This window comes from Urocitellus parryii, chromosome 7, assembly GCF_045843805.1.
Source record: "Urocitellus parryii isolate mUroPar1 chromosome 7, mUroPar1.hap1, whole genome shotgun sequence".
Taxonomy (NCBI): Eukaryota; Metazoa; Chordata; class Mammalia; order Rodentia; family Sciuridae; genus Urocitellus; species Urocitellus parryii.
Window position 1 is genome coordinate 142,754,408 of NC_135537.1, and position 21,610 is coordinate 142,776,017.

Genomic DNA, 21,610 nt, shown 5'->3' on the forward strand with positions numbered 1-21,610 from the left:
TATCTCACATTTATCACCTGTCAGGTAGTGGATAAAAGATGAAATATTCTGCGTTTTAAAAAGTTTGTTTAAAAACAACTTTTAGGGCTGGGGTGTGGCTCAGTGGTAGCGTGCTTGCCTAGCATGTGTCAGGCTCTGGGTTCGATTCTCAACACAACATATAAACAAATAAATGAATAAAGGCCCATCAATAATTAATAAAAATTTTTAGGAAAAAAAAACAACTTTTATGCCTCAAAAAATGTTGGGGATATGCCACTGGGTTCAATCCCTGGTAGCAAAAAATGCAAGCTTCAATGTATAGTGACAAAAGGTTTCTTTCTCCCTCTCTTCCTAACACTTCATTTTGTTTAGGTGCTTTAGGTGTATAAGGAAGTGACTTTTTTTTTTTTTTTATTCCAGTGCTGAGAATTGAACTTAAGGCTTTGCACTTACTAACCAAGCACTCTACCACTGAGCTATTTCCAGCCCCAGGAAGTAACTTTCTTTTTTTTTTTTTTCTTCAATATTTTGTTTATTTAGTTGTAGGTGGACACAATACCTTTATTTTATTTTTATGTGGTGCTGAGGATCGAACCCAGAGCCTCGCACATGCTAGGCAAGCGCTTGACCACTGAGCCACAACCCTAGCCCCTCATCCCGTAAGTAACTTTCTAAGTAGGCTAGTTTAAAATATTTCACTCTCAGCATGATGGGAAAAATGCTAGCATTTCATGGTATTTCATGGTGCATGCTCATATTTTTTTCAGGGCAAAGTCCTAAGTCAACCCTATAGTTTGATGTTTTAGTATGTTTGATTTACTATTTCAAGTGAGACCAAAGAGGAAAATTTTTTTATTCACAAACATTTAAGTATTTCCTTCTCATAAACTTCGAATATTTTTATTTAACATTTAAGGTATTAATTTAAAACTTGGAATGTATACTTAATATTCCTTCCAAAACTTTGAAATGGAAAAATTAAATTGCATTTATTTAAGACAAGTTTATAGAAAGCTTTTCAGGAAAAAAAAAGTCTGTTGGGTAGTAAGAAATACATGTCAATTGCTAGGTTTCAAAATATGTAAGTTATTGACATATATAATGTTCACATGTAAAATGTACTTTAATGGCAGGTTTTATAGCTAATAAACATATCATTGTTTTATAATTTAAAAAAAAATTCGCTTATACACGTGGGTTTTGTATACATTTCTGGTAGTTCCTGAATAAAAGATTGAAATTGGCTACCAATTTAACATTTTATATATTACATCACTTGAGGAATAATAGAAGATAGAATCATTTAAAGATAGAAGATTGGCTAAAAGTAAGTTGTGATATTTACAATAATTCTGCAGGTGGTGGTGGCAGAGAATCATTAAAATCTTGATTAGAGTCAGGAAGTATAGAAAACTCTTGACACTGGATCTCATTGTTGGAATCTTCTTGATTTTTTATAAAATCTTCTGGTGGCAAGGGCAAATTAAATGAGTCAGGGCATGATGTAAATGACTGTTTGGTTTTAGAATTATGATCTTCAGAGTCTTGATTCAGACTGTTCAGAGTTGGTTGGAAATTAGTAGGATCATTTGGAAGAGGAGGTACAATTGTCATTATGTGTTTGTCAGATTGGTTACTCTCTCGTCCTTCCAAATCAAGGAGGGGAGGTGGTGGAGGCTGATTAAAATCTTGATTAGAATCATCTGAAGAAGAAACAGCGGTACCAATTGTTGACCCATCAGCACTGTCATCTGATGTACCATTTACTTGATCTTTTATTTTCTCTGTTTCGGGGTCGTTGGCATCTTCAATGTTTTCACTTGATTGAAACAACTTAATTTCTAAGTCATCTGCTAAAAGTGTGCTTTTGCTGGGTTTCCAGGTCATAAGTGAAACAATTGATGTACGTTTTGTGGATACTTCATTTTCCCTAATGTTATCCATACATATATCAGGGGTTTCTCCATCAGCAAATGGAGACCTGCCTGCCCAGTTTTGATCATTTAAAACTGGTTTTCTCAAGCATTTCCATAGTACAATTACGATTATAGCTACGAGCATAGAAGTCAGAATTGTACCGATTAATATGGCAGTTATTGAATTATAATTATTTGAAATTCTTTTGTTAGTGGTAGTTAAATTGAACCCTGGTGTATTCCCAGGTAAATTTTGGACAGCTGGTGTTGACTGTATGGATAGATAACCAACAGTCGGTAGCACTGATTTTCTAGAAGATGTGTCTACAGGTAACGACGGTTGTTGAGTAGGAGTGTACGATGGTTGTTGAGTAGGAGTGTAGGAAAGTGATGATGTTGATGGTTGTCTGATGGAAGTGTGGGCAGAAGGCAGTAGTTGTCTGGTAGAGGTCGACATATCTGATGCTGTTTGTGAGAATGAAGTGCTGGCTACTGCTGTTGGTTGATTGGTGATGATATAGGTAAGTGGTCTAGCAGGAGTATATTTTGTTGGTTTTCCAGAAAGGGTACGGATAGCTGATGTTGGTTGTCCAGCAGTGACTTTGACAGATGTTATTGATTGTTTTGGTTGATCTGAAAGATTCTCTGTTGTGTTTTGAACTTTAGCTGAGCTATATGGCATTGATGATGTAAATAAAGTGGATTGTGGTTGCTTTTCTGTTGTATTTGCTTCTGTCCCTGAGCAAAATATACTGTTCAGGTATCCAGAAAACAAAATTAAGATGAAATATTTGGAATCCATTTGAGATCTGTTTCCTCTTTACCAGTAGCTTTATAATTAAAAAAAAAAAGAAAGAAAGAAAGAGACAATTAAGTATCAGTTGGTATCTTAAGTTATCTAGTTACATTTGACTTTACATTACAATGCCTGGCATAAAGCAGGTGGGTACCCAATTAATGTTTATTATTCTAATTTATACTTGACAAACTGTAGGCTAGCATAAATAACTCTTGAATATACTCCAACTTATCATATAGCATTTGGACCTCTTAGGTAGTAATGTCTTGTTTCCCTTTGGGATGGGGGTCTCACTGTGTTGCTCATGCTAGACTTGAACTCAAAATTCTTCAGCATCAGCCTCCCTGGGGCTATAGGTATGCATTACCATACTCAACTCTCTTTTGATATTATTTTTTAATTTTTTAGTTTTAGTTGGACACAATACCTTTATTTTATTTGTTTATTTTTATGTGGTGCTGAGGATCAAACCCAGGGCCTTGCACATGCTAGGCAAGCGCTCTACCGTTGAGCCACAACCCCAGCCCCTCAGCACTCTTTTAATCCTGGTATAAGATCTGTATTTGGCCCTGCAGCCCCTCTAGCTTTCTTGCATTATATTCCTTCATCTCATATCATACTTCTCAGGTGCATTGGCTCATTATGCTTGGTCCAAGTGCTGTCTACTTTTTCTCATCCTCTGTTACTAGAAATGTGTTGATTCTGCTGCCTTGAAGAACACTATTGGTCTCCTCCTACCTTGATCCAATTGTCTTTACTTAATTGTCTTACATTTGCCACTACTCACTATTCCCTCACTAGTATTTGAGTAGCTTTTTGAAATACTGTCTTCCTTCATGTCAATTTCATTAGCTCCTCTTTTTCTCCTATCTCCTAAATGTAGATACTTGATATTCACTTCTCCCTCTTACCTACTTTTCTTTGTTCCTGTAAGATTTTAAATCACATCTTTATGTCATAACTCCCAACCTGTGAACATTCCATGTATGTATTTCACTCTCAGCAAATTGAACATGTTGAAAATGTAATTGATCTTTATCTCAAAGCTGTCACAGAGAACTCTCAGAATTTTTTTTTTTTTTTTTTTGCTAACAGGGATCAAACCCATGGGGCACTTAACCATTGAGCCACATTCCCAGCCCTTTTTATATTTTATTTAGAGACAAGGTCTCCCTGAGTTACTTAGGACCTCACTAAATTGCTAAGTCTGGCTTTGAAGTCACAATCCTCCTGTCTCAGCCTCCTGAGCTGCTGGGATTACAGATTCTCTTTTTTTTGATTAATCATATGTGCACTAAGTTCATTGTATTGGTAATCTTTGTGGCATCCTCAGTGTCTAGCATGCATACCTATGCTAAAAAGCATATATTTTTTAAAAGAAAATCAACTCAAAGGGCTGGGATTGTGGCTCAGTGGTAGAGTACTTTCCTAGCACGTGTGAGTCACTGGGTTTGATCCTCAGCACCATGTAAATGTAAAATAAAGATATTGTGTCCACTTAGAACTAAAAAATAAATATTAAAAAAACAAACAAACAAAAAAAGAAAATCCAACTCAAAATCATAGGCTCAATATCTAGACAGATCTCCAAACCTGGTCAAGTCACCCTTATCCACTTTTTCAAACACACCTGCTGCTAACTTTCATTAGTGTATTGCCAAACACCATATTTGTGTCAAGTCCTGTCTAGGTTTAGGTTATTTAAAAAAGTTGCCAGGCACAGTGACTCATGTCTGTAATCCCAGCAGTTCAGGAGGCTGAGGCAGGAAGAAGGTGAGTTCAAAGCCTCAGCAACTTAGTGAGGCCCTAAGTAACTTATCAAAACCCTGTCTCTAAATAAAGTATAGAAAGGGGCTGGGGATGTGGCTCCGTGGTTAAGCGCCCCTGGATTCAATCCCTGGTACACACACAAAAAAAATAGTTTCTGCCTTTCAAGTGTTCCAGATTCTTTTAGTAGCTAAACAGGTATTTAAAAAAAAAAAAAAAGACAATAATTTAATAAACTTTCTCACAAAAGTATTTAGGAAATACACAGAGGAACTAATTTAGTCTGGGAGGGCTTCAGGAAAGTTTCCCAGAAGAGTGAAACTGTGAAACTGGAACTAAGTCTTAAAAATGAGAATTAATTAAGCAATAGGGGCTTGGGAAAACTAGCCATTTTGGGAAGGTAGAGCTTTTTGTGAGATGTGGTAATAATAAAACTTCAAGAATTAAGTTCCAGTTTTATCTCTGCCACTTAACTTCATATCTAACCACAAGCACTAGTCACTTAATCTCTCCTGTTGTCAGTTGCCTTATCTCTATAATAAGGAACTATATATAGGAAGACAACTTTCAGTTCTGAGTGCAGCGTATTGTTTTGTGTGTCATCAAACACAATGGTAACTACCAGCTATTTCTTAACCTGTGGGAAAGGAAAATCTCAGTGTTAGATCCTGGTGTATATATAATAAGAAACTATTTTTCCTATGATTTATAGAAAGTCTAACAGAGAGAGATGTGATACTCTGTTTCAAGGTACAGTAAAAGGTTTCTAAAACAGACTTTTCACCATACTTGAGTAGTTTTCACTGCTTATCCTACACCAGCTAATGTGCAGTGATGGTAAATGACCCTATTTGAGAAGAAAAGACATTGAAATTTTTTTCCCCATTCTATCTTTTCCTTTGTACTCTCTTTCTCTTTAATGCTTCAAGTCTAAATTTTAAAATAGTTCTTTCACCTTTCCTGCCCACTGCTGATGAAAAGCATTCATGATCTGGTTACTACTCCTTTGCTTGAGGGTTCCCCGTTTCAGTCAAAGTAAATCTTCTAAACTGAGTTTTCTTCCTTACATAAATTTGTAAACCCATACCTTTCTCTCTAAACAGATACCTTTTAATTATGCTGTTTTCCACCATGTTAGAATGTGGTTTTCCCCATCCCTATTCTCTTCCCCCTTCAAACTGTGTATCTGAACCTGTCTTCTTCTTATAGACTTCAGTTTAAATTTCCCTTCTTGAACCAAGTTCTCTGTGACTGACCACAGCCCAGAGATCAGCTATTCCCTGAATCTTCCTAATTCTTACTGTCTTTATGGTTCCTTAGATACTTTCATGTGTGTACCTCACTCACACTTCTATTCTCTCAAGTAATGTTTTTTTTTAATCACTTGGCTTCTCATATTTTGTTTGTATTATTTTCTCAAGCAAGATTATAAAGAACTTTGACAAAGGCAGAATGAAACAAAAAAGAAAAATATTTATCTAGAACAACTGTGTTATACCATCCATCCCAGATATTTTACATACATGTTACTTCATTTAATATTTAAATGGCTTTATGAAGAATGACTCTTGATTTATAAATAAAGCGACAGATTCTAGTGGGTTAAGCAGTTTGCCCATATTACATCACTGTTAGTGATAGACTGGGAACTTGTGCCCAGGACCATCTGATTTCAGAGCTTTACTATTTTTCTTTTCTTCTTTCCTTCCTTCCTTTCCCAGATTCATCATACTTCATTCTCTTGCCACCCCATCATTATAGTCTTAGTTTATTTTACTGCTTTATTTGTTCAAAGCTTATATTCTTTCTAATGCCCCTCACTGTCTCATGTTTTTGTATTTTAATTCCTCTGCAGTATAATACCTTCTACATTAGGAGTTCTGAAAACAAACATTTAACCTCTATAGGACTTCTTGATTCCTTTCCATTTTACTTTTTCTTAAGACTTCTACCAGGCTGGGCATGGTATCACATGCCTCTGATCCCTGCCACTTGGGAGGCTGAGACAGGAGGGTTGCAAGTTTGAGGCCAGCCTCAGCAACTTAACAAGACCTTCAGCAATTTAGTGAAGAGCTGCCTCAAAATAAAATAAATAAATAAATAAATAAATGGGGCTGGGTTTGTGGCTCAGTGGCTGAGCGCCTGCTTTACACATGTGAGACACTGTGTTTGATCCTCAGCACCACATAAAAATAAATAAACAAAATAAAGATATTGTGTCCATGTATAACTAAAAAAGTATTTCAAAAAAATTTAAAAGGGCTGGGATGTAGCTGAGGTGTGAAGTGTCCCTGGGCTCAGACTCTAGTACTTAAAAAAAAAAAAAAAACCTGCTACCAGAAGAATATAAACAGAGAAAGCAAAATATTAAGTCAGTACATTATTTTTTGTTCATTTAAAAAAATGTTTAAAAGGGGAAAATCTGAAACTTAGCAATAATATTAGGATTTGAGTCATCTCTAGGTGCAATTCCAACCTACCTACTATTCTTATAGCCTCCATAAAGAAGGGTGGTGGGGAGGCTTTGTTAGAAAATCTTATTCTTTGGAGTTTTATTTTTTAAATATTTCTAGAAAATGCTTTGCAAAGCAACAGAACATATAGGCCATGAGCTGTCTTCGGCTAGAAATATTTCCTCCTTTGTGACTTTGCTTAAAATAAAGCAACCATATGGTTCCTCTTTTTAGTTAGCTGTAAAAGGCAGTCAAGGAGGAAAGAGCCCAAGCAGAAACACAAATAAACTCAGTGGAGTTTGTAAAATCAATTGTGGTAGGTTTATATCCTCTTGTATCAATAGGAAGTTAGTAGAACCCACTGTGAAATTTTCACTTGTCATTTAAGGGTTACAACAACAAATTCCACTTTTTACCTCTCCTACCACTTTTCCCTACTCTTCAGGTGTTTTTTTTTTTTTTTTTTTTTTTACCCTTTTAGGATCTGAGTATCAGAATATTGGAGTCTGTTAGAATCATACTACAGCCATTTAGAATAGTTCAGAAAAGGAGTAAGACTTAAAAAAAGACTAAGTAGAAGTGGATATACTGGTGAAAAAATGGACTTTTTTCAAGACTTAGTGTTATTGCAAAAGTACAGAAAATTATTTAACATACATGCTTTTAGCATGTAGGTGGTATGTATGTGAAGTGCATTGTTCTGCAGGGGAAGAAGATAGTAGAAAGAACAATATGGGACAGAGAAATGAAAAAGAGAAGAAAACTTAGAAGAATATGAAAAGAGGATGTAAAGAAATACAAATAGCAGAAGAGAAAAATGAAACAAAAATTATAGGAAGCAACAAAGAAAAATTAAAAAAACAACTAAAAGCAATATGGTTATGTAATTAGCAAGAAGTTACTAAAGAAAGTCGAAGTGGATAAGATGTAGTGGGAGGAAAAGATTAAAGGACCAAACTACAAAGTGCTACTCCCTGTCACTGGCCTGTTTGTGGGTATGGGAACCAGCAGAAAGGAGCTGTCTGTCCAAGATGGAGGAGTCTAATGAATCAGCCTCTCAAGCTCATTTAGTTTTAATTGCACACTGTCTGCTGTAAGGATCTTTAAGATTCTTCCCATCCCTCCCTCCCCCAAAACTATCCAGATGTATACCTGCCAATCACTTCAAAGAACCTATTCCCATTCTGTGTAGGATTTTTCTAGAAATCCTTTAATCTCTTACTCAGGCAAATCTTAAATTTGTCAACCTTCATATGAAAGTATTTATTCATTATTTTAGGCTGACACTTTGAGGCTTTAATCAATAAGCATGTTAAAGGCAGTTAACAGTGAAGCAGGAACCCCATGTATTAGGCATGTTCTCATGAATATAATGCACAAGTACATGAAAGGTCCAACATTTAAAATTGATGATGTTAAGTTGGATATGATAGGAAATATTATCTTTTAAAGGGAATCAAAAAGATTTGGAGAATATATCATAGGTAAAAAGGCAATAGTAGATGGCTATATCAAAAATCGTATCTATCTATATTCCAGTTACTTTGAGATAATAAAAGTAAGTTATAGTGCAAATATAATAGATTAAAATTTAGTAGTAGTGGTATTTCCAACTAGAGAAGTTTTAAAACCATAAAAGGAGGAAAAGAACAGTTCTGTGTCTTGAGGAAGAGCAGAAAATGAAATTAATACTGAATTACAGAAGGTAGTATTTGATGACCATGTTTTATCAATAGTAATAAGTATCATCTAAAGAACCCCCCAAAAATGCTAGGCACTATTCTATTTTAATGAGCCAGAGGGTAGTATTTTCATCTTATAAAAAGGGAAACTGAGAGAATTTATGTATTATAGACAAAGTGTCAAAGCTCTAAGTAGTGGCACTAATAAGCTGTGCCAGTGTTGTACCAGAGCCCTTTCCATCTACTACATGCTGTGCGGCCTTTCGTAGCAGAATTATAAATGTTTTATGAAGGAAAAAGATATAAGCTCTCTGGAAATCAATATGTGAGCAACTTTTGGAGGTAGGCTTGCATATAGAGTAGGAAAAGAACTACCAGAAAGCCTATGTTGGTCCTGTGATTCTGTGAAAAACAGCTATGGGAGTTTTTAATGGTTATCCTATCAGTTATCTTATTTAGAAAGTTCACTGGGAAATCTGTGGTACTTTCTTAAAGATTAGGTATTAAAAGGTATTAGATTTATGTTTACCAAATTGAAATTTGTTCAGAATTGATAATTTTACTTCTAAGTAGAATTATGTAGGAATTAGTTGAAAAACAGATGCTATTAAGCATTGAATTAGGGACTAATCCTTTTTTAAGACTTGTCTTTTTTAGATAAGTCTTATCTTTAAAAAAAATCTTTTCTTTTTCCAGCTTCTGTAATAACTTCTTACAGGTAATCCATTTAGAAGAAATTCAAAGTGTACTACTATAAGAGAAAGTGTTTATGAAGTGTTGAGATAGAATATAAACCACTGTGAATTTATTCCTTGAAATTGCAGATCTGTGTAGACTTTTTGCAATTTTTATTTAGAGGACAAATCTACTTTGTAATTGCCCAGTTTACTCACAGTGTAAACATCTTTTGTATGCATTAACAGTTTTCTGTTGTTTATTCTGTGTTTTTTTTCCCTGTATCTTTATTAAAGTCTCAGATAAGAATATGTGACATAAACATGCAGATGATATGAATATATGTGAACATTCTGTCATAACATTTTTGCTTAGGGAGCTTTTAAAATGAATTACAGTATTTTCATTATTACTTATATAAAATTCTATTTCTATAAAAATAATAATCAAGTACATCATCTTTTTATTTCTTTTTAAATTAAGTGAAGGTGACCTATGGAATCTAAAGAGGATTAAAAAAATAAAAATAATTTAAATCTATACATTATATTGTAGATAGGAAAATTTTATAAAAAGCAAATTAGAATATTGTGTTTATATGTGTGTGTGGTGCTGGGGAACAAAGCAGGACTTCATGCTAGATAGTCACTCAACAACTGATCTACATCCCCAATCCCTAGAAATTTTAACATTATTTTAGTCATAGCTCATAGAATCTAATTTTATTTGTAGTCCTTAGATTTATCTTCTATGGCTGTATTTATTTATTTTCATTTTAAAACTAAGGTTAACAAACATTTTGATTAAGTCAATGGGCTTATAATTATAAAAACCTAGGGGAAAAAATCTTTTTCTAAGGCAAGCTCAACACTGAGTATTTTTTAATTTCATTCAGTAAATCCATGAAAACCTGTTACAGACATCTATAAATTATAAAAGAGTTGAATTTAAGTTTTAAATACTAATAATATATTAGTTTTTAAAATACATTTTGTATAAAGCAAAAAGTAAACCAGATGGCCCATGTGAAAATTTTCTTACCTGTTAACTTCTTTTGCAGAGTGCCAAATTGTTGTTCTAATAGGACATGTTGGTGTTTTGGCTAAGAAAGCAAAAGGGGTGATTCACCTCAGATTAAAAGTGGTCCTCTAGTCACTAAAATGGTTTCTGCAGAACAGAGGAAGTTTATCAATAGCTCTTGCCGGAAGTGCAATAAGCCACAAAATGACTAAGAAATGTACTACTATAACAGAACTTATTTTGAAACACAATTTGGAGCTATGTGATTTGAATGCTTTTAATTAATGTTTCTAAGTAAACATTTGAGATGCTGTAGTAATGTGATTATATAATTTAAATATTTAAAATGGAGTCCTGAAGAGAAAATTGTGTATTCTAAGGGGAAAAAAGCTGCCAGTTGTGTATTACCCATAATTAGATTCTTCTAGTAAAAATTAAATAATGTTGTGTTCTGTTTACTTATGTGACCTTAAGGAAGTCACTGTACTTCTGAGTAACCATTTTCTCCTCTGAAGGAATATTTCTCATGTTGGGTTATTGTGAAAATTAAATAACCATTTATGAATGCTTTACACACAGTAGGTAACCATTTAATGGTAATGTTATGTCTTCATTCATAATATAGGCAAAAGACAGCCGAAGTAAGAGTAAATTATTCTCACCAAATGCTTTTTTATTTTTATTTTTTGAAGTGCTAGAGGTTAAACCCAAGGTCATGTGTGTGATGGACAAGTGCTGTACCAGTAAGCTACATCCCCAGTACCATATACTTTTTAAAATAAGAAATTAAGTGGGCAAACTATAGTGAAAAAGTCTGTCTGAATGAAAATTTCTTTGTGCAAGTTCTTTCATCTTCATATGAAAAATGAAGATTGTAATCCCTAATTTACTATGAGATTAAATAAATGTATAAGTGCCTTGAATAGTGTGTATTATAGTAGGTAGGTAACTATCAACTCACGTACTACTTCCCCTGATCACTGCAGGAGAATACGGATTATTATGGCATAATTTAAAGTACTTATAACTTTATTCAAAAAGAGTAACAGAACAAAATTAAATGTTATAAGATTTTGCCTCACTATTTTAAAATCCTGAATTAAGCTAGTGAACCATAGTACCTAGGGGTAGAAAATAACAGTATTTTTGTTCAAAAATAACTTTAAAAATTTGAAGTGAGAGCTGGGGATGTGGCTCAAGTGGTAATGCGCTCGCCTAGCATGTATGAGGCACTGGGTTCGATTCTCAGCACCTCATAAAAATAAAATAAAGATGTTGTTAAAAAAAATTTGAGTAGAAGGGGTAGAGAGAGAAAAGGGGAGGGGAGGGGAGGGGAGGGGAGGGGAGGGGGGACAGTAGAGAATAGGACAGACAGCAGAATACATCAGACACTAGAAAGGCAATATGTCAATTAATGGAAGGGAAACTGGTGTGATACAGCAATCTGTATATGGGGTAAAAGCGGGAGTTCATAATCCACTTGAATCAAACCGTGTAATATGATGTATTAAGAACCATGTAGTGTTATGAACGACCAATAAAAAAAAAAAAAGAAAAAAAAAAAAAAAAAAAAAAAAAAATTTGAAATAAGGGACTGGGGTTGTGGCTCAGTGGTAGAGCGCTCACCTAGCACACATGAGGCACTGGGTTCGAACCTCAGCACCACATTAAAAAAAATGAAATAAAAAGAGATTGTGTCCACCTACAACTAAAAAATATTAAAATTTTTTTTTTGAAGTGAAAGATATCTTACCTATCTTTAAGTATCATGAACTATCACTGAATTATATCATTCTGAGGATGTATGTTTAATAGCCAAGGCAGTGAATGATCAATTTTAAATATTCCTTAATTATATAAAAGCTTTCTATTCATTGAGAAAATATTTGACCAGTATGTTGGATATGAAATATATTTTATATAGATATTGTTTTGCTTTAATTTCCTGACAGGTATTTATTTAAGACACTTGATTCAAGGAGGACTTTGTGTTGTCTCTATTGTGTTCTGGTGCTCAGTCTTAGATATTTAATGTGCATAAAATGGAAGTGCTGCCCAGAGTCATTTCTAATCTGGGACATTTTATTGCTCAAAAGATAACCCGAAAGCAGGGCACTGTGACTTGAATGTAAGTCATTGTTTTACTTGAAGCCAATTTCTTTCTTTCTTTTTTGGGGGGGTGGGGGGGTGAGGTGGGGTGTGGTATGAGGGAGAGACAGGATCTCACTGAGTTGCTTATTGCCTCAGCCTCCCAGGCTGCTGGGATTACAGGCATGCACCACCTCCAGTTTCTTCAAAGCCAATTACCTGAAGTATCCTGTTTTCCAACCTGAAGACATTGTATAGTGAAAAATAAAAGTGGTCATTTATTAGCCACTTCACATTCTTGAAGTCCAAATATTAATATTATTTGTTTTTTGCATTACTGTGCATCAAACCCAAGAGTGCTTTATTACTAAGCTACTATTTTATTTGTTTTGAGACTGTGTGTTGCTAAATTGCCTAGGTCAATCTTGAATTTGCAACCCCTCCTGCCTTAGTCTCTTGAGTAGCTAGGATTATAGGCATGCATCATCATGTCCAGCCCAAATATTAATATTATTAATACTCCATCAAGCAGTATTTATAAAAAAGATGAATGTTACTCTTAAACAGAAAAACATACTTTATATTTATCTTAGCCTTTCAATGTAACTATAAATCTTAACTATTTTAGTTGTGCTGTTTTTCTCATTGAGCTTTACAATGTATTAAGTCAAATGGAGGCAAATATACATGGTCAGTTTTCTTCTAATAAGTTTTAATTTATTACACAAAATTAAGTTTTAATTTAATATTTATAGTAGAAAAACACTTTCTTATGTGTGTCATACATAAAGATGAAAGCATGAAGCCTGAAATTAGTTGTGTTGACATATGAGCTGATATGGACTCTGTCACATCCAGCAAAGAAGGTACCATTATGTTGTACAGTTCAAATCTATACATTAGGGATTTGACTTCTGTTAAATATTGAAGTATATACTTGACTCTAAGAACATACTAAAACTACTTCAGAGTTCAGTTACATTCAGACAAAGATCTTCTAACTATTGCTGAATAGAGAATATTTAATTATCCCTTGATCTTTTTTTCCATCTTAGTTTTAAAACCTTACTCAAAGGCTTCATGGTTTATTTTCTTTTTAAAATATTCGATGTCAAACAGAATCATACAGTTTCAGTAATTAAGTAAGCAGGCATATAATCTCCCTTTCTTATATGTCTGATGCTAAATTGCATGTCATTATTTTAGCTCATCTGTCCAACACTTTGGCATTAAATACCAAACTGACTTCCTTTTTTTTTTTTTTTACTTCATAACCTCCCGCATCACTACTTTGCGTTCATTTTTTCTTCCCTAAAGCATCTGTTAGTAACTTTTTCAGTTCCTTCTTCATTTTTTCTTTCCCTTGTAGCTGTGAGCATTCCAGTAGATTGCAACACGAGGTTGGGCCCTGTGAGCTGCTTTGCTCTTTTCCAAGTGTCTGATTCAGCAGGCCATAGTCCACTGCTTGCCAGAAAGTCACCATTGCTTCTAGGCTGCCGCTTGCCTGCTTGTTTTGATCTTCTGAGAGATGAGACTTTGTTTGCCAGAACCACAGTTGATAGAAATAGTAGGGTACAGATAAGAAAAAGCACTGCAATTATAATTAAGCAAATTAGCATTGCTGAGTTGTAGTTTCCCTCACAGACATCCTTTTTAAAAATTTCACCATGACTTTTGCTTGTGTTTTCAACTGTTGGAGAACTGTTCCCTGCAACAGAAGGCTTATAGAGCTCCTGCTCAGATTTAGGAGTTAAAGATGTGATGTGATGTGATGTTGCTCTTTCAGGCATGTTTGTAGAATTAGCTTTGTAATCCACTTCAGGAGTCACAGGGGTTGTGGCAGTGTTTTCATCTGGGTATCTGCTTGTGATGTTTTGAATAACTGAATCCCAGGCAGTAGTACTGTCAGCCTGAAGATGTGTGTAGTTTGCTTTTGTTCCAGGAGACAAAAAAAAAGTTGTTGTCATCAGAAAGGCAAGATGCAGATAATGTCCTGTGTGATCCATTTCCATGAGTATACTGGTGATCTGTTGGGACATCAGTAACATTTGTTAATTTGTGAATAATGGTTCCTTAGTTTTGGTGACTGATGTTAAAAGGCAAACAGTTCAGTTTTTAAAAGTAAACTACTAGCTTATGCCTAACATTTGCTATTGAATTCCTTCTCAACTGAATTTTCCATTATTCTTATATATAAAGAAGATTTCTATTATTCTTATGTATTATGTATAAAGAAGCATTTAATGTCTACTGTACTTTTAGATGCTATAAATTAGCATTGCAAATATTTATTAATCAGTTTTAAATAAATACTGTGACTTTTCTAATTTTTTTCCCTTTTAAACTTGCTAGACTTCAGCTTTGAGTGAGATACTTCTGCTTTTACGATTTTGATTCCTCATTTTAAGAAGAAAACCATTTAAGGATCATTCTGCTGAAACTCTCCACCCTCCAACTAAAATGTGACCAATCTTTGTAGTAAAGAAGAATTTGGCCTTGAAAATTTTTTTTTACTTATAAAAAGAAAAAGAAAGGTTTTGTTTTGTTTTGTTTGTTTTTTTATGTGTGTTTTAGAAGGAAGGGGGGGAAAGTTTGATAGAAACTAAAAGAAAATGGACTTCAAATAGGAATTCAGGGTTTTTTTTTTTTTCTTCAGTGCTTATCTTGATGATTAGAATAATGAGGTACTTAGAAATATTTTACCAGTATTTACAAAAGCAATTTATGGTGGTGGTCCTCTTTTTTCACTATATTTCCCCTAACTTAATGTGACTTTGTTTACTGATACTAGGGTTTAAACCCAGTGTCTTAAACATGCTAGGCAAGTGCCCTACCGCACTGAGCTACATCCCCAGTTCCTTATTGCAACTCTTAAAAAAAAAAAAAAAGCAGGGGAAAAAATTTCTTCTGAATAATCTCAGTAGTTCAACAGAAGTTGACTGCTTTTCATTATTTTATAACTTACATTCTTTTCTGATTTTGGCATAATTCTAAAAACAAAATTGTATCATAAAATGGGAAGAAATATATCATCACGATCCTAGAGACTTAGAATGAAGTGGCAGATTGTAAGCATCCCAATGTATAATTGAAGCATTTGAGATTCAGTGCCTAGGGTATAGCTCTGTGATATAGTGCTTAAAATGGGCAAAGCCTTAAATTTAATTACCATCACTTAAAAAAAAAAAAAAAAAAAAGATGAGCGTCAATGGCTCAGGGCTTCCTAGAAGCCTATACAAAAAGGGGACAGGTTCTCTTTCTAATTCGTATTGTCCACCATATGTTTACAGAGATTTAAGTAGAATTACCTTATCTGGTCCAGATACTACTGACCTATCAGAAAATCTAACCATTAATGGGGTATCTCTTTTGTAATAGTAGTCACTTTGTCCTGAACTATGTTTTTAAGTATATTTTTATTAGCATTTATTCAAGGAAACTAAAAGCAAAAACTGGATTGTTCTGAGATTTACTAAATGCAGTTGTCCGGTTAAGAAACCTGTGTAAGGAGATGGGGTTGTGGGTCACCGGTAGAGTGCTTGCGTAGCATATGTGAGGCACTGGGTTTGATTCTTAGAACCACATATAAATAAATAAATAATAAAGGCCCATTAACAACTAAAAAAGAAAAGTTAACCCTGTGTAAGGCCATGGATGTAGCTCAATGGTAAAGTACTTGTCTTAGCATTTGAGGTCCTGAGTTTGATTCCTGGTACAGGGTGGAGGGGTGCGGGGGAAGAACCCTGTATATTATATATAAATTATTTTCAAACTTGAATGTGCATGATCTTTTTTAAAAAATCTTAATGCAGTTTCTAATTCAGCAGGTCTAGGGTGGGACCTGAGACTACGTCTCTGACCCACTCCCAAGTGACACAGATGCTACTCTGCTAATAATGCTTTTGGATGTTAATGTTTTATAAGTAATAGCTGTATATGTCATTAGATAATAGTATTGAAATGTAGAAATGGAGAATAATAAATCTGATATGTTGAATGACATAAATAAAAATAGCATATAATAAGCAAGGTTAATTTGGAAACTAACCTAAAGAAATATTTCATGTTAATAGTAGAGAGGAAAAATACTTTATTAAATGTTCTAGGATCAAGATTACTTTTTGGATCATGACCATTAACAGTTAAAGATACAGTGCACTGACTAATTAGTACTGTTCCGCCTCAGCTTTTAAGTTGAATGATATAAATCTTTGGATACTTTGATTCTTTCACAACGAAATACTTTAAATTGAGTTAGCAAGTGATTTTCATCTTTTTATACTAGACTGGACTTCTGCGTTAGATGTTAAATGATTTAAAGTAGATTATTCTCGTCACATTAGTCCATAACAATGTAGCATGCATCATAATATTTGTACACATTTTAGCAGTGCTTACCACGGGACAGATAATAGGCCCGCTGTTGATTGTCTTCAGCCAGATGTACTGCCATGCCCAAATAAACAAACTGATAACAAAGTGTGACTTTCTTTTACCCTTACAAATGCCTGAGAATTGAAGACTGTTTCTACTCTCTATTTTATGCCATACAATCAAGGTTGTCTTACCAATTTTTTTTTTTAATCTCTGGTTATTTTCAATAAACTTTATAATGCCTAAGCATAGCAATAATGAGAATTACTTTTTAAACTTTTTTTTTTTAAATAACAAGTTGTTTCAATTTACTTGTAGGGTCTAGAATCAGATCCTAATATTAATTTAAAACTTCATGTTAACAATCATCTTCCCATTTCATTTTATAATATTTAAATAATTTTACATAACAGGAAAAAACCAGCAAATATTTTCAGTTACTTATGATTCTTCTTTGTTAGTGAGATTCTTACTCTTTGAAAGCACTTCCTCAAATACTAATCCGAATAAAGTTGTAAGTGAAAAGTCATAAGAAAAACCATACATATGACCTACCTTACAAAATTCTTGGTCAAAATCTGATTATAATGTGATTTTAATAAGTCACTTCTTTTCTTGTCCTCTTATTTAAAGTAGAATAAGACTTGGAGAATACAAAACTTAAGTAAATCTGCAGTTTAAGAAAAAAAAAAAAGGATATGTACAGCTAGCTTTCCACTTCTAAAACCAAACCACAGATGACACATTTCCTTTTTGCTGCAACTCAAGCAACAAGTCACAGAGGAAAAAAAGAAAAAAGAAAAAAAACCTTCAACTTGTCTAGCTGGCCAGTCTTATAACAGGAAGCTTTGTGGAACAAATCCCGCCCCCAGAACAGGGAGGGTTTTCCACTTAATGCCTTTGGCTCTTTTGATCGTTTTACATGCCTGCTATATGCCTCTCAGTGATGTTTGTATCATTCAATAGAAGTTATAAGACGGCATCTTTTTTTTTTTTTTTTGCAGGGAGTATGGGGACTAGGGATTGAACTCAGGGGCACTTAACCACTGAACCACATCCCCAGCCCCCACCCCCTTTTTTTTTTTTTTTTTACTTTTGAGTCTCTCCGAGTTGCTGAGGTTGGCCTCAAACTTGTGATCCTTCTGCCTCAGCCTCCCTAGTCACTGAATCCTTATAGGTATGTGCTACCATACCTGGTTTCTCCAGATATTTTATTTATATATCACAGAAGGATTTTAAAACATGAGTTTGGAGTCTTTGGTATTTGTCAGATTATAAAAACATTGATACCCGTATACAACATTTCAAATTTGGAACTATAACAATGATTTGAGAAAATATCTAGTAAACCTAGATTATGTGGGACTGAAGATGCCTTTGTGTGATACAGTATGTATGTATACACATACATTCTACTCACATGTCCTGTCACCACCTGAAATTTAACAAGTCTAAAATGAACTTCATTTTTTCTGCAAATGTTGCTGCCTCTTTCATGATCTCTTAGTTTCTGTTCTTGATAGTAACTTGCTTTGTAATCTCAGAGGGTTGATAAACAGAAAGTACTTTTAGTTCGTGTTCTTTGTTTCAGTCCTAATCAGACTTTGGATCATGTTGGTCCTTTCTTCATATTCTTAAATTGATTTCATCTTTGCTATTTTTACTATCACCATAGTATTTTAGGTCCTTATTAGCCATATCTACATTATTATAATATCCTTTTTGCTAACCCCAACTCCTTCATATGTCTTATATTTAACTCTTTGGTTATATCATTCCTTTCTTAATTAAAAAAAAAAGTTAAATAAGTCCCTAATTTTAAATAGTGATTCAGAAATGTTTGTGCATATAAAGATCAAAGGATTGTTTAAAAATAAGAAAAATGCCACCCCCCCCCCATATATTAATATTTAGCAGGCCTGGGCTTTTTTTATCAAGCATCCCAATTGATTTTGATGGCAGAAGTCCACATAGCTAACTAAATACCATTAGCCCTAAGGTAAAATAGGTTGTTAGGATTTGAAAATTCGGTACCATGTTCTTCAGGGCTTTCTCTCCACACTACTCATATTAATTAGTATTCTTTTGGTTTAAAGCAACATATGACCATATATGGCTTAATCAAAAATTAATATTTATTTGTTCACACAGCTGAAGAATGCGGGGATAAATTTGACTTCAGGAGAGACTTTATCTGGGACTCTAATGATATGGCCAAGGCCCCAGTTTCTCTTAATTCTCAGCTAATTCTCTTCAGTTTTTAGACAGACTTTTTCCTTTATATCCTGACATATGAGCTAGCAGCTCCCAGAAGTACATGTTTTAGAAAAAGTTCTGAAAACCCAACATTATAAGCTATTCACTTAACTAGGCTTCTGGCCTGGTAGAACTGATTTTGAGTCGTGTGTTCATTGCTGGACCAATGTCTGGTTGAGGTGGGATAAATGGATTGGATAAAGCATACCACATTTCATTCCAGACCTCCAGGTGGGTGATTCCTACCCAAACTGTTTACCTGAGAAATTTGGTAGGCTTAGAAGCAACGAACCAGTGACTACTGTCTTCCTCCTTTCTTGACTAATAGGCAAAATGTATTGTTCAAAATATTTGAATTGGAAATTTGTCTCTTCTGTTTTACTTTAGCCTTATTTCTCCATGTCTGAAGAACAACTGACTTAAAACATAGGTCTAGATTTTGAATAATGGTTTTCTACTACTGTTCTCTCTAGGAAACTAATCCAGAATAAAGAGAATAGAGATTAATTGTGTCTTTATATATTTATTCAAAAGTTTAATAATCTTTGTCCTCTTTTATCATCTTTCTTAGGTTCAAAACTGGTCAAATCAATGGTGATTTGCTGATATACCACGTCTTGCTGACTTTGAAGCCATATTATGCAAAGCCATATGAAATTGTAGTGGACCTTACCCATACTGGGCCAAGCAATCGCTTTAAAACAGACTTTCTCTCGAAGTGGTTTGTTGTTTTTCCTGGCTTTGCTTATGATAACGTCTCTGCAGTCTATATCTATAACTGCAACTCCTGGGTCAGAGAATACACCAAGTATCATGAGCGGCTGCTGACTGGCCTCAAAGGCAGCAAAAGACTCATTTTCATAGACTGTCCTGGGAAACTGGCTGAACACATAGAGCATGAACAACAAAAACTACCTGCTGCTACATTGGCTTTGGAAGAGGACCTCAAGGTATTCCATAATGCTCTCAAACTAGCTCACAAAGATACCAAAGTTTCTATTAAGGTAAGTTTAATTCTGTGATTGTGATTGATTCATTGCCTTTCTTGCCTAATCAGACTATATCCTGGCCAAATTTCCTCATAGTTGTACATCAGATGTCAAATAAATCCAGATGTAGAAAGACCAAAATTTCTCTCTCTATAGAGGTTCTGCAGAAGACAAGAGAGGAGTAAGTCTAGATTGGGTTGGAGGCAGAAGAGTGCTGTAGGATGGGTAGTTTGCTATCTGTCAATCGAATGGTAGGAATGTGTAGAGAATGGAAATCACCTAGTGGGATTTCTTCTGATTAGTACATAATTTTTGCAGAGCAAAGACCATGAACCTTCAGGTTTAAATCAGCACATGTGTATAGGATTCTCAACTTTTTTTGTTAAGCCAAATTAATTTTTTTCTAATGTTTTCGTTTTCTTTTGAGAGTATTTATCACAATAATTAATGTATTTGAATATATACTGTAGTAATTCTTCTGTAAATGAAAAATATGGTGAGTGGGTAGTGGTTGGTTTTTGGAGCCTCTTGGAATCCTTTATAATGGAATTTAATTCTTTTCCACTTTATTGCCTTACCACCACTTTCCAGGTTGGTTCTACTGCTGTTCAAGTAACCTCAGCAGAGAGAACAAAAGTCCTAGGGCAATCAGTCTTTCTAAATGATATCTATTATGCCTCGGAAATTGAAGAAATCTGCCTAGTGGATGAGAACCAATTCACCTTAACCATTGCAAACCAGGGCACACCTCTCACTTTCATGCACCAGGAGTGCGAAGCCATTGTTCAATCTATCATTCATATCCGGACCCGCTGGGAGTTGTCACAGCCTGACTCCATCCCCCAGCACACCAAGATTCGACCAAAAGATGTCCCTGGAACACTGCTCAATATCGCATTACTTAATTTAGGCAGTTCAGACCCTAGTTTACGGTAAGTTTCTTTAAATATTCACTTCAGTTTTATTCAGGGCTTATTACTTTTAAAATGAGACCACTTAATAAGCCTTTAAGATATCTTCTTTCTTAATGCTGTAAATTGGAAGGTATGCTGTGTTGGTTAACCAGTGTGACCTCATCAAGATCTGGGGTATTCACATGAAATGCGGAATTCTGAATAGGGTGATTCATTCTAAACCAGTTTATTCTCTTTCTCCAGGAAACTTTCCTCTAAAACAGAAAACATAGCAGATTTTTTTTTTAAAGAAATTGTCCCTTTTTTAAAAAGTTAACTTCTCAATTGTCTTCTTCTAAGTTTTTCCTGTATTTAAAAGCATATCACTATTAAGTTTCTTAATTGTCAACTCATATTATCATTGTTTGATAAAGGAAGTCCCAATGTTCAGTAACTCAAAGAAAAACATTATTGCATATTGTCATTTTAGTAGGATTCTTACATGGCATCTAAGCACAGTATGATGGATTCTGTTCAGGCTTGTTAATTTGAATGTGGAAAAGTATGGCCTGTGTAGTCAGTAGATTTTGGTTTGAATGTAGATCTGCTAATTTCTAGCTGTGTATGATTTGAGGCAAGGTATTAAGGTTCTCTGAGCTCTAATTTTCCTCACCTGTAAAATAGAGGTAGCAGTGCCTTTCTTATGTATCTACAGA

General features: G+C 34.4%; 3 protein-coding genes across 4 annotated transcripts in view; 1 reads left to right on the forward strand and 2 right to left on the reverse strand.

The window, feature by feature from the left end:
• Positions 1-21,610, forward strand: part of Nf1 (neurofibromin 1) — a 251,252-nt gene that overhangs the window by 176,209 nt on the left and 53,433 nt on the right. For both annotated transcript variants that reach the window (XM_077800375.1, XM_077800376.1), the window contains 2 exons: positions 19,584-20,016; positions 20,593-20,933. In XM_077800375.1, coding sequence (XP_077656501.1) covers positions 19,584-20,016; positions 20,593-20,933 — 774 coding nt within the window. The remainder of the gene's footprint in view (positions 1-19,583; positions 20,017-20,592; positions 20,934-21,610) is intronic.
• Positions 1,118-10,397, reverse strand: Evi2b (ecotropic viral integration site 2B). Its single transcript, XM_026388770.2, has 2 exons — positions 10,316-10,397; positions 1,118-2,728 (listed from the first exon to the last, which is right to left on the reverse strand). Exon 2 carries the CDS (start codon positions 2,698-2,700, stop codon positions 1,324-1,326), a length of 1,377 nt encoding a protein of 458 aa, XP_026244555.2. The 5' UTR covers positions 2,701-2,728; positions 10,316-10,397; the 3' UTR covers positions 1,118-1,323.
• On the reverse strand, positions 13,174-17,408 carry Evi2a (ecotropic viral integration site 2A). Its single transcript, XM_026388772.2, has 2 exons — positions 17,312-17,408; positions 13,174-14,409 (listed from the first exon to the last, which is right to left on the reverse strand). Exon 2 carries the CDS (start codon positions 14,392-14,394, stop codon positions 13,669-13,671), a length of 726 nt encoding a protein of 241 aa, XP_026244557.1. The 5' UTR covers positions 14,395-14,409; positions 17,312-17,408; the 3' UTR covers positions 13,174-13,668.